At 37.0% G+C, this 15,610-nt stretch overlaps 1 protein-coding gene across 3 annotated transcripts in view; it reads left to right on the top strand.

The window, feature by feature from the left end:
• CCDC88A (coiled-coil domain containing 88A) overlaps positions 1–15,610 on the top strand; it is a 137,319-nt gene that overhangs the window by 96,857 nt on the left and 24,852 nt on the right. For all 3 annotated transcript variants that reach the window (XR_001145947.1, XM_004691409.2, XM_012731528.1), the window contains exons 22-23: positions 986–1,172; positions 5,410–5,555. Coding sequence is in view for 2 of the 3 variants with exons in the window: in XM_004691409.2 (XP_004691466.1) it covers positions 986–1,172; positions 5,410–5,555 (333 nt within the window). In the remaining variant the exon portion in view is untranslated. The remainder of the gene's footprint in view (positions 1–985; positions 1,173–5,409; positions 5,556–15,610) is intronic.

Genomic DNA, 15,610 nt, shown 5'->3' with positions numbered 1-15,610 from the left:
CATCATAAGTCATACTCATTCATGGAGCCAAGCTATTTATGGAGCATTTGCTGTATGTTTCTGGTCTTGCCACTTAATTAAGTCTTGGTTTTTAAAATATATTATTTACAGTTGTTGTAAACTAAAAGTCTTCAGAGAATAAGTTGCATTATTAAATATTCTAACCATATGCCACCCAAAGAAAACATTTGGTTTGTCTGATTACCTCCTTTTGTGGGCTCCTGGTATTGCCATAGGGTGAAGGTTGATAAATTAGAACAGCTCATCAGGCCGAATCCAGCCTTAAGCTTTTTTCAGTATAGCCCATGAACCAAGATCAATTTTCACATTGATCTTGTAGTAGGAGAAACAAAAAGAGCACACCATAGACTACACGAGGCCCAGAAAAATCTAAGGTATTTACTCTGGTATTTTACGGAAAAGTTTGCTGATCCCTTTCTTAGAGATTAGTACATCAGGCAATAGTTTGATTTTTACAAATATCCAAAATTTGTCTTTGATAATTGGGAAGTGCATAAATATAAATAATTTGTCACAACTTTTGAAAACTAAAATTTTGATTTAAGCCTGTACATCTTAGTTACCTAGAAACACTTTGATAAACTATCACCTTTCATACACTTGATTAATTCTCCTGATTTGATCTTCATTGAATTTCAGCAGTGAATTTCAATCTGAATTTTTTGAAATCAAAACTGGACTAGTCATTTTCTCTTTTAATTTTTTGTCTTTTAAGTATTTTCTTATTAATGCTTTAATATGATAAAACAATGAGTGTGTTTACACTCAGCATATTGAAATGCTGAAGGATTTCAAGGGCAAAGTGCTCCGAATTTTCAAAAATATATTTACAGAGTAGAAATTGATCCTTGAATCATTTAGGAACTGACAAAAGAATCTTTTTATATTGTAATGTCTCAATTTTCACATTGTGTTGAAGCTACTAAGAAAGTAATTCTGTCTCAATCATGATTTCTAATTATAGGTTGAATCATATATATATGCAGCTTTTGAAAGATACTGAAGTTTTACAAACTGACCATAAAAACTTGAAAAGTCTTCTAAATAACTCCAAACTGGAACAAACAAGATTAGAAGCTGAATTTTCAAAGCTTAAGGAACAATATCAGCAATTGGACATCACATCCACCAAACTAAATAATCAGTGTGAGGTAAGCTTTAAGAAGTTGAATCACTATTTCTTTCTTCCAGGTATCGAGACATGTCTGAAAATTAATCATATATGAAAATATCAGTATGTATTTAGCAGAACTGGTCAGCAGTAATTTGAAATTCACAAATAATGCAGAAAAACATCATTAATATCAACCTAGTTTACTATTAATTTTAAGCCAGGTACACTTACTTTGAATATTACAAAATTATATCATGTTAAAAAAAAAAGTATTGACTGACCACTTGCTATGTACTGTTAATAAACCAAAAATTTGAAAATCTTCTCTTGTAAAGGTAATGATCTGGTGGAAGGAAACAAGACAATAAGTGAATTATATAGTGTTTCAGTGTTTTGTTATTATATATGACAACTCAGCAAATTACTGCAAAACTCAGTGATAAGAAAGCAATTTTATTATGCTTACAGATTCTGTGGGTCACAATTTAGACAGGAATGATGGGGTTGGTTTGTCTACTGCACTTGTAGTTGGGTCCTCGGATGGAAAATTAAGAGGCTGAGTGCGTATTTGGCAGCTGAAGGTGGTTATTAACTTTTAGTATCAGTTTATTCATATGATCTCTCCCTTTGAGTTGTTTTGGACTTTTCTCTCATGGTAGGAAATAGACAACAACAGTCTTTGCTGTTGTGATTATGCCTCAGACAGAAGTCATACAGCAGCAATCATATACCTGCATTCTTTTCACTGAGGCAGTCTATATCCCATCCAAATTTCAGAGAAAGAGAAATAAGCTGAGCTTTTTTTTTTTTCCTTAAAAGTTTTTTCTTCACTTTGACATGTTTTTTTTTTTTTTTTTTTTAAAGATTTATTTATTTGTGCATACAGAACTGGGGTATAGGCCAGAGGTTCAGGAGCGGCGAGAGGCTTCACCAGAGACAGAGTGGGGAACAGAACAGGCAGATGGACGAAGTACACTGCTGAGGGGAGCAGCGGGCGGGTCAGGAGAGGTCTGCTGTGCCATATGGATCACCTCCAAGGCGGGAATTGAACTCATGCGGAAGCGGCTTTAGATTCTCAGTGCTGTGCTTTAACCCGCTGCGCCACCAGGGAGGGCCCGACATGTTCTTTTTTAAAATGATTTATTTTATTTATTTATGCATACAAGAGTTAGGGTGTAGGCCAGAATGTGGGGGGTGAGAGTGTGGGGGTGAGAGGATTCACCAGAGAGAGAGTGGAACAGGCAGAACTAATGAAATACACTGCTGAGGGGAGCAGCAGGCAAGATTGGAGAGGTTTGCTGTGCCATATGAGGGTCACCTCCTTGGCTAGGCATCAGATTCAGGCCATAAGGGTGGCAGTGCCGAGACTTAACCTCTAGGACCATTAGGGAGTCCCCGTAGTACCTGAATTTCATGGAGCATTTAGGAAACCAGCATTTAGCACACTTGTAAATGAAATTAGAAATAAGCTATAGATATGTTAAGACCTAAAAGCTTTTGGTATACAATTATAAAGCAATAGAAGAAATTAGTTTTTGAAAGCATATATATTTAATTATCCAACAAAGTTCACATAGAACATTTATCCTGTGACTTATAAAAGGATAAATGAAATGTAGTTGGGGCAATAAACTTAAGAATAGTAGAATGAGGAATATGGCAAGTAACTCATCAAGAAACAATAAAATTAGGTGAAAAATTAGGTGTCGATAAAATTAAGAATTTGGAGTTGAAGCATTTATTCTTTAGGCATATGTGTAGGTGTATGCACCTTGTGTGTGTTATATAGCTCCCTGTCCAGGGTCGAACTGAGGATGGGAGTGATAGCACTGAGAGTTAACTTTTGGGTCATGGGGAGCCCTTGAGAATTTATTGAAGAAAAACTACTCAACTTTAAGTGGGAACTGTTGGCTATCTGAGACATTTTATTTTGTGACTTCTCTTTCATTCCCTTCCCGCTTCTCAATTTCAGTACTTGGTAGTTCTACCAAGACATAAGGCAAGCCATGAAAACCAGCTTCTTTGTTACTGAAAGGTTTAACTTAGAACACCAAAACTTCCCATGCCAGGGAGAGTTGTCAAAGGGTAACTCTCAGATAGGTTGGACTTTGGAGCAAATAACAAACCAACAGTCTAATTAGAAATTTATTGGGGAATCTGAGAAATCAGCCAGCCAGCCATAGAGGGTCTTGTAAGGTTCCAGTCTCACTGGTGGTGTGGAAGGTTTCTCTGGAGAGAGCAGAAAAGATGCTAGCTATTCACTTATTGCTGGCTGTTTGACTCAGTTTAAGTTAACCCTTGACTACATCAACATGATGTGGAGGAAATTGCAAAAATGAATCTATACCGTAAGAGGTCAGGATAGTACTTAATCATTGTAGAAAGGGAAGAAGATTGAATTTTTCTGAAATACAAATAATACGCTGTTTCTTGAGCTGAGGGCTTGTTTCACGTGTGTTCATTTTATGGTAATTCATCAGTTATTTATACACTTAAAATTTCTCATCTTTTTTATGTTTTCAGTCAGTTGTCTGTTGGTACAATAATGTTGTCTAGCAACCATAGAACTTGAGCAGTACCGGACAGTCAACATTTTGTTTTTTTGCTCATGAATCTGTGTATTGTCTAAACAAATGAAATGATCCAGGCATTGATGTGTACACCAAGATCATCTGATCTAAGTGGGGAGTGCTCTTGAAACTGTAACTTGCTGGCATGTATGCTGATGATTGGCCGGTATAAGGTGACCCTACCTGGTGTAACTCCTCTAAATTCCACACACCCATTTTATTCCCCACCATATCAAGAGACTGAAAGAAAAAACCCTCTTGAAGTCTAGACTTAGAACAGTATCACACCAATCTTTCTCTCAGCCATAGGCATTCTGAATTCAAAAACAAGAAAAATAAATTTTACTCCTTAATGAAAAGAGTGAGAAGGTACCTGTATTCAATTTTGAATGAATTGACCATATAATTTCTATTTCAGTTTAACAATACATAGATAAAACAAGCATAGCACATTACTCATGGTTGTTAAACCTAGATGGCTACTTATAGTTACTCATAGTATTATACTCTTTGTTTTTCTGTACCTTTTGAGAAGTTTCAAAATTCTTTTTTCCTGAGGAGGGGTTATTGTTCGCCAGTTTTTTTTGTTGTTGTTGTTGGTTTTGGTTTTGTTTTTTGTTTTTAATCTCTGGACTCTGCTCCAGTTGTACTAAATTCAAATGCTAGAACCTAGAAATACACATCTGAAAATATGTGTTAAATTTTGAGAATCTCTGTTTTGGATTTTCTGACTTTATGGAATCTGTGGCCTAACTAAATCTATTTCTAATTTTTTAAAAAAAGATTTACTTATTTATTCATACAGAACTGGGGTACAGGCCAGAGATGCAGAGGGTGAGAGGATTCACCAGAGACAGAGTGGGGTACAGAACAGGCAGATTGACGAAGTACAATGCTAAGGGGAGCAGCGGGCGGGTCAGGAGGGGTCAGGAGAGGTCTGCCTCACCATGTGGATCTCCTCCAGGGCAGGCGGGGATCGAACTCATGCGGAAGTGGCTTAAGCTTCTTAGTGCTTGCTTTAACCCGCTGCGCCACCAGGGAGGGCCATATTTCTAATTTTTTCTAACGCTACAGAAATGTAGAACAATACAGCCCAACCACCAATAATATTAGCCATTGATAAGATTGCCTGACTCCTTTGGTCAGGCCATAAAAACTATATACAATTTTGAGATTTCTTGCAAACAATGGTTGTGAGAAGAAAGGAGGTTTATTAAGTACCTATGTGTACCATAAGGATGACACTTGGCACTTTACATCTATTATACAACAGTCTTGGGGAGAAAGGGGAAATTTAGAGAATTATTATATTCATTTTGTAGATGAAGTAGTTGAAGTTCAGAGAATTAACTAACTAGTCAGCATTTCATAATTACCTAAACAGAAGGCCAAAAATTTAAATCTAGCTTATATACTATAAATAAAATAATTTTAAAGAAAGCAGTGTTGGAATTAGATGATTTATTACATGTTAAGGTCAGTATTTATGAGAATTAAGAATATATATTTGTATAGTACATAACTCAGTGCCTTAACTGTTATTGTTACTAAAGGTAATATTCTGATCAAAATGCAGCATTTTGTTGCTCAGATAGCTGAAGACTTAGTCTTTGTGACGTTAACTTTATTTTTCAGATGCGCTAGATAACGTGTGTTAAATGTAAAAGCTGGTTTTTTAAAATATAAATGTTTATGTTTAAACAGTTGCTAAGCCAACTTAAGGGAAATTTGGAAGAAGAAAATCGACATCTACTAGATCAGATCCAGACATTAATGCTACAGAACAGAACACTATTGGAGCAGAATATGGAAAGCAAGGACCTTTTTCATGTTGAACAAAGACAGTACATGTAGGTATCAAATAGTTTTGTGCTCTCACTTATTACTCCTGATTTTATCATTGCCATACCCAGTGGCAGAAAATATGATGGTAATTTTTCTTGATTTTTAACATTTTTTTTAAGATTTATTTATTTGTGCATACAGAACTGGGGTCTGGGGTGCAGGCCAGAGGCTCAGGGGCAGTGAGAGACTTCACCAGAGACAGAGCAGGGAACAGAACAGGCACATCGACAAAGTACACTGCTGAGGGGAGCAGCGGGTGGGTCAGGAGAGGTCTGCCACGCCATGTGGTCACTTCCGGGGCAGGCGGGAATCGAACTCATGTAGAAGCCTCTCGCCACCCCTGAGCCTTTGGCCTGTACCCCAGTTCTGTATGAACAAATAAATAAATCTTTAAAAAAAAAAAAAAGACCACAGAAACATAATGCATATATGGGAAAGAGTTCCTTGGTCTGGAACAGGCAAGGTGAACTTTGTAAAGATTATTGCTTGAACTGAGACTTAAAAGTTTTATTTGGGGTTTTCATGAGGAGACATACCAGCCCAAGAAGACCACAAATGGCAAAAAACATGAAAGTATGATGAAAATGTAATGAAATATAGTGTGTTATAAGTTCTAAAAATTAATTGTTCTTGCTGGGGCAAAATTGAGGGAGGAGCAACAGAGAAGTTACAGAACACTCAGCCATTTAAAAAAAATTGTTTAAAGATTTATTTATTTATGCCTATAAGTAAAGAACCTGGGGTACAGGCCAGAGGTGTGCGGATGGGGCTGTGAGAGCATTCACCAGAGATAGAGTAGAGAGCATAACAGGCAAATTGACTGAAATACACTGCTGAGGGGAGCAGTGGACAGATCAGAAGAGGTCTGCCATGGCATGTGGGTCACCCCTCCTGGCCAGCTTCGTTGTGCTGTGCTGTGCTGTAACTCATTGTGCCACCACAAAAATTTTAAGCCATACACAGGCAATCATGGAAAAATTTGAGCAAGGGACTAATATGATCATGTTTGTATTTTCTTAAAATACTACTGTTGATTTTTGAGTGTATGTATTGAGGTTCTGAGAATTGAAATGAGTTAAGTTTTAAGAAGGCTGTGCAGTAGGCTAGTGAAAAATTTTTCATAAGCAATGGTAGTTGAGGTCAACTTCAAGAGACTCGTGGGGGATAGAATTGACAGGGCATGGAAAGCTCAGTCTTTGTAATATACCATGATTTGCATTTACATTAATTCTTTTCTTCCCCTTTCCTTTAATGACAAGCGCCTTAGTCTAATAGAAATAATAGAGTAGATACTAAAATCAGATGGCTCCTAATTCTTCTGATCACTTGCTGTGTTACTTCATTGCTTTGATCATTGGCTCCTTTGATCCTGCTTCCAGGATTACCTTGAGCAAGTGAAAGTAATCTTGTAACTTTCAGGTGTAATAGTACATGATTTTGAGCTAGCACATATAAAATCAGAATTCAACATACATTATTTTGAAGTTTTAGTTTTATTATAAAATTTGGGGTAGGGAATGTTATTTTTGTATTAATACACAGGGGCAAAGGGGCAAAGGCATAATTTTATAAACTTTTAAGATAAATGTAAAATTTCATATTTGTGGCTGGCCATTTGAGACCACACCTTCAGTCCTTTCAGGAGTATGTATGTCTTTACTCTTAATAGATATTTTAGCTTAAGCTGTGAGTATTCTAAAACTCTTGACATTTGAGTTTCCTGTCCCTGAGGTAGAGGTATTATCCAGAATGTCTTTTAATATTGGGCTGTTGCAAAAGTCATGACTTATTTTTGCTTGAAAAACACTGAAGAATATGCCATGACCTTTATGACAACCGGGTATTCTGACTCCCAATAACTCATCCATTTCTGAGCTTTTAGTGATTAGGTAGATGACTTACTATTATCTATTTTGCTTTTTAAAATACAAATTAAAAATACCCAACTTACATGTTAGACATTTCTAGCTGAATGTCTATTACATTCAAGAGTGAGATATGAATAATTTATACTAAGAATTTACAAGTTCCTGATGCTATTTCTACACATCAAAGGAGAAAATAATTGGGAGGTATAGGCTAGCTACTATTAGCACTACTGGCAACATCTGTTAAAGTATATTCTTCCATGGAATCTCTCAGATCAATTCCATCTAGTTTCCACAACCCTAACCCAGCTTTCCTTCTCAACTAGACTCTACCCTATTAGCCTCCTGAATGCTTTCTTTACCTCCATTCTCACATACCCCTTTTCTATCACTGAGTTAAATTACCAAAAGAAAACATTTATAATGTCAATCTGTGGTGAAACTTGGCAATACTTCTGATTTCCCGTGGCACAAGATCAAAACCCAAAACTCCTTCACTAATTCCCCTCAGCTAAACTGTTTAATTTACCATTATTATCTTTTCTGTTCAGTCTTATCTAATATGGCCTTTTCCTTGATGATTCTTTCTCTGGTCATCCAAGATAGAAATATTTTTATTTTTACAGGTTCCTGTCATAATTCCACAGTAATTTTTATTTTGAGCCTGATACTACATTGGATTATATTAGTCATTTACTTACATGTCTTTTACTAGATTGTAAGCAGAACTGGGCTATTCTTCATTTTTATATATACCACATGCCTTCTTCATTCTAAATGATCACTATTTTTTTTATTATTATTACTATTATATTTTAAATTTTTTTTTACATCATTCTTAATTTTATGCATTTTTTCATTTCAGTTGCAATCCTCTGGTCTTCTCACCACTAATTCACCCGTGTGCCATCACCACAGTCCAGTGTACTTTTCCCCAGTTCTGACCCCTTTCCCCCTTCCACTCCCATAAGATGTCTCTGGTTTATAGTTGTTCATTGTTTTTATTTTTACTCTACTACATTTGTTTGTCTCCTTTTTTTTTTTTCCCCTCCCTGATCTCTTATGGTCCTACTATGAGTGAATCCATCCAGTATTTTTCTTTTTCTTTCTGGCTTATTTCACTGTGCATGATCCCTTCCAGCTGCATCCATGTTGCTGCAAAAGGCATGAGTTTATCTTTTTTGATTGCTGAGTCATATTCCATTGTGTATGTACTACATCTTTTTAATCCAGTCTTCTATTTTTGGGCATTTGGGTTGATTCCACGCCTTCCCTACTATAAATAGAGCAGCAGGTGTCCAATAAATTGGGGTGCAGGTGTCCTTTTGAATCAATGTTTTTGTGTCTTTTGGGCATATACCTAGGAGTGGGATTGCTGGGTCATATGGAAGCTCTGTTTTCAGCATTTTGAGAAATCTCCAAACAACTTTCCATAGTAGTTTTACAGCTTACTTGGTGAGAATCCACCAGCACTGTAGGAGAGTTACTTTTTCTTCACATCTTCGCCAACATCTGTTGTTGCTAGTTGTTTTAATATGTGCCATTCTCACTGGTGTGAAATGGTATCTCATTGTGGTTTTAATTTGCATTTCCCTTATTACAAGTAATGTTGAACATTTTTTCATATGTTTGCTGACCATCTGCATTTCTTCTTTGGAGAAGTGTCCTTTTAGCTCTTCTGCACATTGTTTGATGGGATTGTTCACTCTATTTTTGTTGAGTTTAATCAGCTCTCTGTGTACCTTTCTGATCAGTCCTTCGTTATTAGTATTGTGTGCAAATATTTTCTCCCAGTCAGTGGGTTGTCTCTGTTTTGGGCAATGACTCTCTTGCTGTACAGAAGCTCTTTAACTTGACGTAGTCCCAACTGTTTATCCTTTCCTTCACTATCCTTGCTTTGGGTGATATATCTTTAAAGATATTATTGATGTGTATGTCGTGCAGAGTTTGCCTACCTTTTATTCTAGATTTTTATGGTTTCAGGTCTTATGTCTAGTTCTGTAATCCATTTCGAGTTGTTTTTTGTGCATGGTGTGAGGTAGTAGTCTAGATTCATTTTTTTTTTTTTTTTGCATGTAGCAGTCCAGTTTTCCAGCACCATTTGCTAAACAAACTTTCTTTGTTCCATTGCATAGTCTTTACTCTTTTGTCAAAAGTTAGCTGTCCATAAACTGTGAGGTTTATGTCTGGGTTTTCTATGCAAATCCATGTATCTGTTCTTGTTCCAGTACCATACAGTTTTGATTATTATGGCTTTGTGTAGTATAGCTTGAAGCTTGGGATTGTGATCCCTCTGGTCACTTTTTTTAGTCAGGAGAGTTTCGGCTATTTGAGGTTTTTTGTAGTTTCATATAAATCTCATAAATATTTGTTCTTTCTTTGAAGAATTTCATTGAGATTTTTATTGGAATAGAGTTAAATCTGTATATTGCTTTTTAAGGATACTATTTTAATGATGTTAATTCTTCTGATCCATGAGCAGGGATGTTTTTCCAATTCCTGTGTTGTCTTGTATTTCTTTTATCAGGGTTTTATAGTTTTCTTTGTATAGGTCTTCCACCTCCTTTGTTGGGTTTATTCCCAAGATTTTGATTTTTTGGTTTCAATTGTAACAAGAATGGTTTTTTTGATTTTCATTTTTTCTGATTGGTTGTGTATAGGAAGGCTACTGACTTTTGTGTGTTGATTTTATGTTTTACTACTTTACTGAACTGGTTTATTGATTAGTTTTCTATGGAGTTTCTAGGGTCTTACATGTAAATTATCATATTGTCTGCAAATATAGTTTTACTTCTTCTTTCCCTATGTATTCCTTGCATGTCCTTTTCCTATCTTATTGCTCTGGCTAGGACTTCCATTGTTATGTTGAAGAGCAGTAGTGACAGTGGATACCCTTGTCTTGTACCTGATCTCAAAGGAAAGGCTTTCAGCTTTTTCTCTGTTGAGGATAATATTGGCTGTGGGTTTGTCATAATGGCTTTTATCATCTTGAGGTATTTCTCTTCTATTCCATTGATTTTGAGGGCCTTAAACAAAAATGGATGTTTAACTTTGTTGAATTCTTCTCTGCATCTATTGATATATGATTTTTTTGTTGTTGGTGGTTGATGTGATGTATTACATTAATTGATTTTCTAATTTTGATCCATCATTGTGTCCCTGATATAAAACCCACTTTGTCGTAGTGAATTGTTCTTTTTTTTTTTTTTTAAAGATTTATTTATTTATTCAACCAGAACTGGGGTACAGGCCAGAGATGTGGAGGGTGACAGGATTCACCAGAGACAGAGCAGGGAGCAGAACAGGCAGATCGATGAAGTACACTGCTGAGGGGAGCAGCGGGCAGGTCAGGAGAGGTCTGCCTCGCCATGTGGATCTCCTCCAGGGAATCAAACTCATGCGGAAGTGGTTTCAGCTTCTTTGTGCTGTGCTTTAACCCGCTGCGCCACCAGGGAGGGCCAGTGAATTGTTCTTTTAATGCATTGTTGGATTCTGTTGGCTAAGACTTTACTGAGGATTTTTGCATCAGTGTTCATTAAGAAGACTGATCTGAAGTTTTCTTTATTTTGTGTTGTCTTTGTTAGGTTTTGGCATCTGTGATGTTGGCTTAATAGAAAGTATTTGGTAGTTTTCCTTCTTTTTTGAATGAGTTTGTGCAGGATAGGCACTAGCTTGTTTCTGATTGTTTGGTAAAATTCATTTATGAATCCATCTAGTCCTGGGCTTTTATTTTGGGGATGGTTTTAATTAACTGCTTCAATTTCACTGCCTGTAATTGGCCTGTTTAGTTCTATTTCTTCATCTAGCTGTGGATGATTGTAGAGTTGTGGCAATTTATCCATCTCTTCTAGATTGTTGAGTTTGTTTGCAAATAGCTGTTCATAGTATTCTCTGATTATTCTTTTGATTTCTTCTGTATCTTCTGTTGTGATCTCACCTTTTTCATTTATGATCCTGTTTATTTGTGCTTTCTTCTTTTTTTTTTCTTTTTTGAGCCTGGCTAGGGGTTTGCCTATTTTGTTTACATTTTTCAAAGAACCAACTTTTGGTTTCATTGATTTTTTTTTTTCTGCATTTCCCCCCCCCCTGATTTCTATTTCATTTATTTCAGCCCCGACTTTTATTATTTCCTGTCTTCTACTGGTTTGGGGCTATTTTGTTGTTGTTTTCCCAGTTCTTAATGGTGAGAGATTAGGTTATTTCTTTTGAGTTGTTTCTTGCTTCTCTGTGTGAGTTTGTATTGCTATATATTTTCCTGTTATAACTGCTTTTAATGTGTCCCATGAGTTTTGTAGAGTTGTGTCAGCAGTGTCATCATATCATTCTTCTCAAGCAATTTTTTAATTTCTTCAATTTCTTCCTTGATCTGCTCATTGATCCAGTTGTCCTCCAGTAGTGTGGGTTTCACTCTCCACGAAGTAGGTGAGTTTCTTGCCTTCTTCACAGGGTTCGCTTCTAGTTTGATTCCTTCATGGTCAGAGAAGATAGCTAATATGATTTCAAGTTTAGTGATTCTGTTGATATTTGACTTGTCTCCCAGTATGTGGTCAGTCCTTGAGAATGATCCATGTCTGTTAAGCCCAAGAGTTCTAGATTCCTGTTTAAAGCTTTAGTTAGTGTCTTTGCTTATTTTTTTGTCTTGTTGACCTGTCCATTGTTGAGAGTGGCATATTGAAGTCCCCTACTACGTATGTGTTTTCTCTAAGATATGTTTTCGTAGATGACAATAGTTTCCATATATATATTTTCCTTATATAGTTTGGTGCTCCTTCATTTGGTGCATATATGTTGATGAGTGTCATATCTTCTTCCTGTGTTGTCCCTGTAATCATAATGTAGTGGCCATCTGTGTCCCTTGGGGCCTTTTTTAGTTTTGAAGTCTATCTTATCTGACATAAGAGTAACTGTTTCTGCCTTCTTTTTAAGTCCATTGGTTTGTAGGATTGTTTTCCATCCTTTTACTTTCAATCTGTTTTTATTTTTTGTAGTTATATGTGTTTTCTGGAGATAGCAGAAGGTTGGGTTTTGTTTTTAATCCAGCCTGCCACTTTGTATCTCTTTATTGGTGAGCTTAAACCATTTACATTTAGAATTAATATTGAGACTTTGGCACCTACATTTGCCAATTTGTTTTTCTTTTTGTGTTTTTATTCCTTGTTTTGATCTGTTCATATTCATCTCTCTGTTGGTTTTGGTTTAAGCACTTCTTTTACTATTTTTTGGAGTGGGGGTTTAGTCTTGACGAAATTGTGGAGTTTCTGTTTGGGAATGACCTCATTTCTTCATAGAGGAAGAAGAGCTTTTCAGGATAAAGCATTCTTGGCTGGCATTTGATATCTTGGAGTTTGTTGACTATGTCCCTCCACTCTTTTCTTACCCTTAGTGTTTCTTCGGAGAAATCTGTTGTCAGCCTGATTAGTTTTCCTGTGTAAGTTACTTATTTCTTTCCTTTTGTCATTATTTTTTCCTTGTCTTGGATTTTTGGTAGCTTTACTATTAATGTGTCGTGCTGTATTTCTCCTTTCATCATGGTAGTTTGGTGTTCTTGCTTCTTGTATGTCTATTTTCATCTCCTTCATAACAGGGAAGTTTTCTACAATTATCTCTGAATATTTTCTCAAATTCTTGGCCTTTCTCCTCACCTTCTAGAAGACCTATAGTTCTGTTATTTCCTTTCCTTATGGTTTCAGGTAACTCTCAGAACATTTCCTCATTCCTTACCTATTTACTTCTCTTTTTTCCCTGCTTTGTTTCTCTTTATATCTGTGTCTTCAAGGGTGCTGATTTGTTCTTCCATTTTATCTATTCTGTTTTTGTTGCTTTCCCCAGAATTCTTTATCTCCTCCAGTGATCTTTTAATCTCCTGCATTTCTTTTATTTCCTTCTTTAAGGCCTCATTTTCATGCTTCAGTTCATCGATTATTTGTCTCATAACTTTTTTTTCCTTTTCATCATCTTTTTGTTTATCATGATGATTCTAAATTTGCTACCAACAGGATGAGCAATTCTTTTAAATTTTTGTTCATTTCTGGTGACTGATCTTTCTGTGGTGAATTTTTCCCCTGTATATTTGCTTGGTTATTTGAGGTTTTTTTTTCTCCCTGTTGTTTGTTTTCTAATGCTTTCTATGTGTTGAGACACTGTTGCTGGTATTGGCTGGCATTTCTTCTAGGTGCTTCTGGGTGGCTGAGGGATGTTCTTGGTGGCGGTGGTGGTGGTGGTCCCTCTGTTGCCTGATTTTGTTGGGGGGCTTTGTGCTCCTTTTGAAAATGGACCCACCCCTAGCTGGGTTTCCAATTCAAAGAATGAGATACTATGCATTAGTAGTGGTTGGTTCTGCCACTGTCCAACTTCTAGTTATGACCATGTCCTATGTGCTGCCCGTTACAGCAGGAGAACCCTGTGTGCTCCAGTGAACTGCAGTTAAGCCCTGCCACCCTTCCTGTTACTGGCCAGGAGCTGAGCACAGGCTGTTGTGCTGGCTGGCAATGTGTTAGGAAGCAAAGTAAAAAAGGTGCAAAGCCCCATCTGTTTCAGGGCCTTTGGCCATACCATGCAGTCCTTGGCCAATGGCAGGAGCTGACAGCAGACTGTCAGGCACCTCCTGGTTGACTGGCTGGCTGGCAGGCAATGTCCTAGGAAGCAAAAAAAAAAAAAGCACAGGCTTCCTCTTTGGCCACATCCTGCCCTTTTTTAGCTAATGGAGAGAGCTGAGTGCAAGCTGTCTCACCTTTCTCTGGTGGTTAGTAATGTCTTGGGGAGGTTGCTGATTTCCCCTTTCAGGCAAAGCCCAACTGGTTAAACTCTTTGGTCACTCCCTGCCATTTTCAGCTAATGGTGGGAGCTGGATGCAGACTGTCTCACCTTTCTTGGCTAGTAAAGTCTGGGGGAGTGGAAAGCACAGATTTCCACTTTCAGAGCAAAGCCCTGCACAAAGTCCAGAAGAATATAAGTACTAGGCACTGTTCATGGCAGAGAACTGCGCTATTTCAGTAGCAGAGGTGATGCGGAGTGTTGTTCAATGGCTACCACTCCCTGCCTGACTTCCCTATCAGGGAATAGCTACTCAAGGTGAGCCTCTGCCTCCCTGCCTCTGGTTGTGTTGGGGCTGGGCTGGGTGTTCCCCAGGGCTGGTGCCGAACTCGTGCCCCCCCCCAGTGGTGACTTGAAGGCTGTGTCTTACCCTTCCCACTGCCTCTCTTTCTTACACACACACACACACACACCCCATCTACAGGAGTCCCACTCCCCTCCACGCAAATCACCTGCTGACCTTTGTTGTCCTTCTGGGGTTTTCAGATGTTTCAGCTTTCCCAGTTGCTTTCAGGTGTTTTTTTTTTTTTTTTTTTCTTCTGTCTCTCTCCTCCTTTTCTTTCCTTGGTCAAGGTGTTCTGGTTTGTGGGTGGGAGAGGGTGGTTGAGGTCCAGTGGAAATCCCCTCTCACTTCTTCAGTTGTATTCACCTTCCTCCTGTTTGCCCTGGGTCGTCGGTATTGCTCCTATGCTCTCTGTTTTAATTGGAGTTTGCTGTAGTTTCTCCCTTATTTACTATATACAAGAGAGCTCTTAATCTCAGCCACTCTTCACAGCCGTGTTGGTGAAGTCACTGCTCATTAAATGTTAAGAGAGTATTCTTTGTTATCAGTTTTTTTAGAAAGATCATTTAACATTGTTTTGTGATCTTCGATGTTTCCCTGTAAAAAATGTATTACTGAGAACATAAAATGAGACTCAAATATGGTGAAAGTAATATATTAATGCATTGCTGAAAGCAGGAAATTTCTTTAAGCGAATTTAGCCTAAATAATTCTGTAAAGGAGAAAACCTGCTTATATAAAGGATATGATTCAATATTTTTTAGTATATTTGTAATTGTAAACTTTCCAACATTTAAAATTGTAAAAAATTACCCTGCATTTCAAAAATTGAGTTACTAAGCGTTCAAGAAAATTAGGGACTAATACTTGTTGATACAGGGTTTAACAGCTGTAAGTAGATGTTGAGAAAATCCTTTATTCATCAGATTGTAATATGGAAAATTTTCTTCAAACAAATAAATCCTATTGAAGATTTGAAAGTTTATAAGTCCAATATCCTTTCTTAAGAATGTTTCCAATTTAAAGAAGTGGGAAAACATACCACTGTTACTACCTAATAAATTATTTGTAAACTATGGTATCTGTGTTTATGTTT

This window comes from Condylura cristata, unplaced genomic scaffold (genome assembly GCF_000260355.1).
Source record: "Condylura cristata isolate star-nosed mole 26May11 unplaced genomic scaffold, ConCri1.0 scaffold00031, whole genome shotgun sequence".
Taxonomy (NCBI): Eukaryota; Metazoa; Chordata; class Mammalia; order Eulipotyphla; family Talpidae; genus Condylura; species Condylura cristata.
This window is presented reverse-complemented; position numbering and strand designations above follow the sequence as displayed.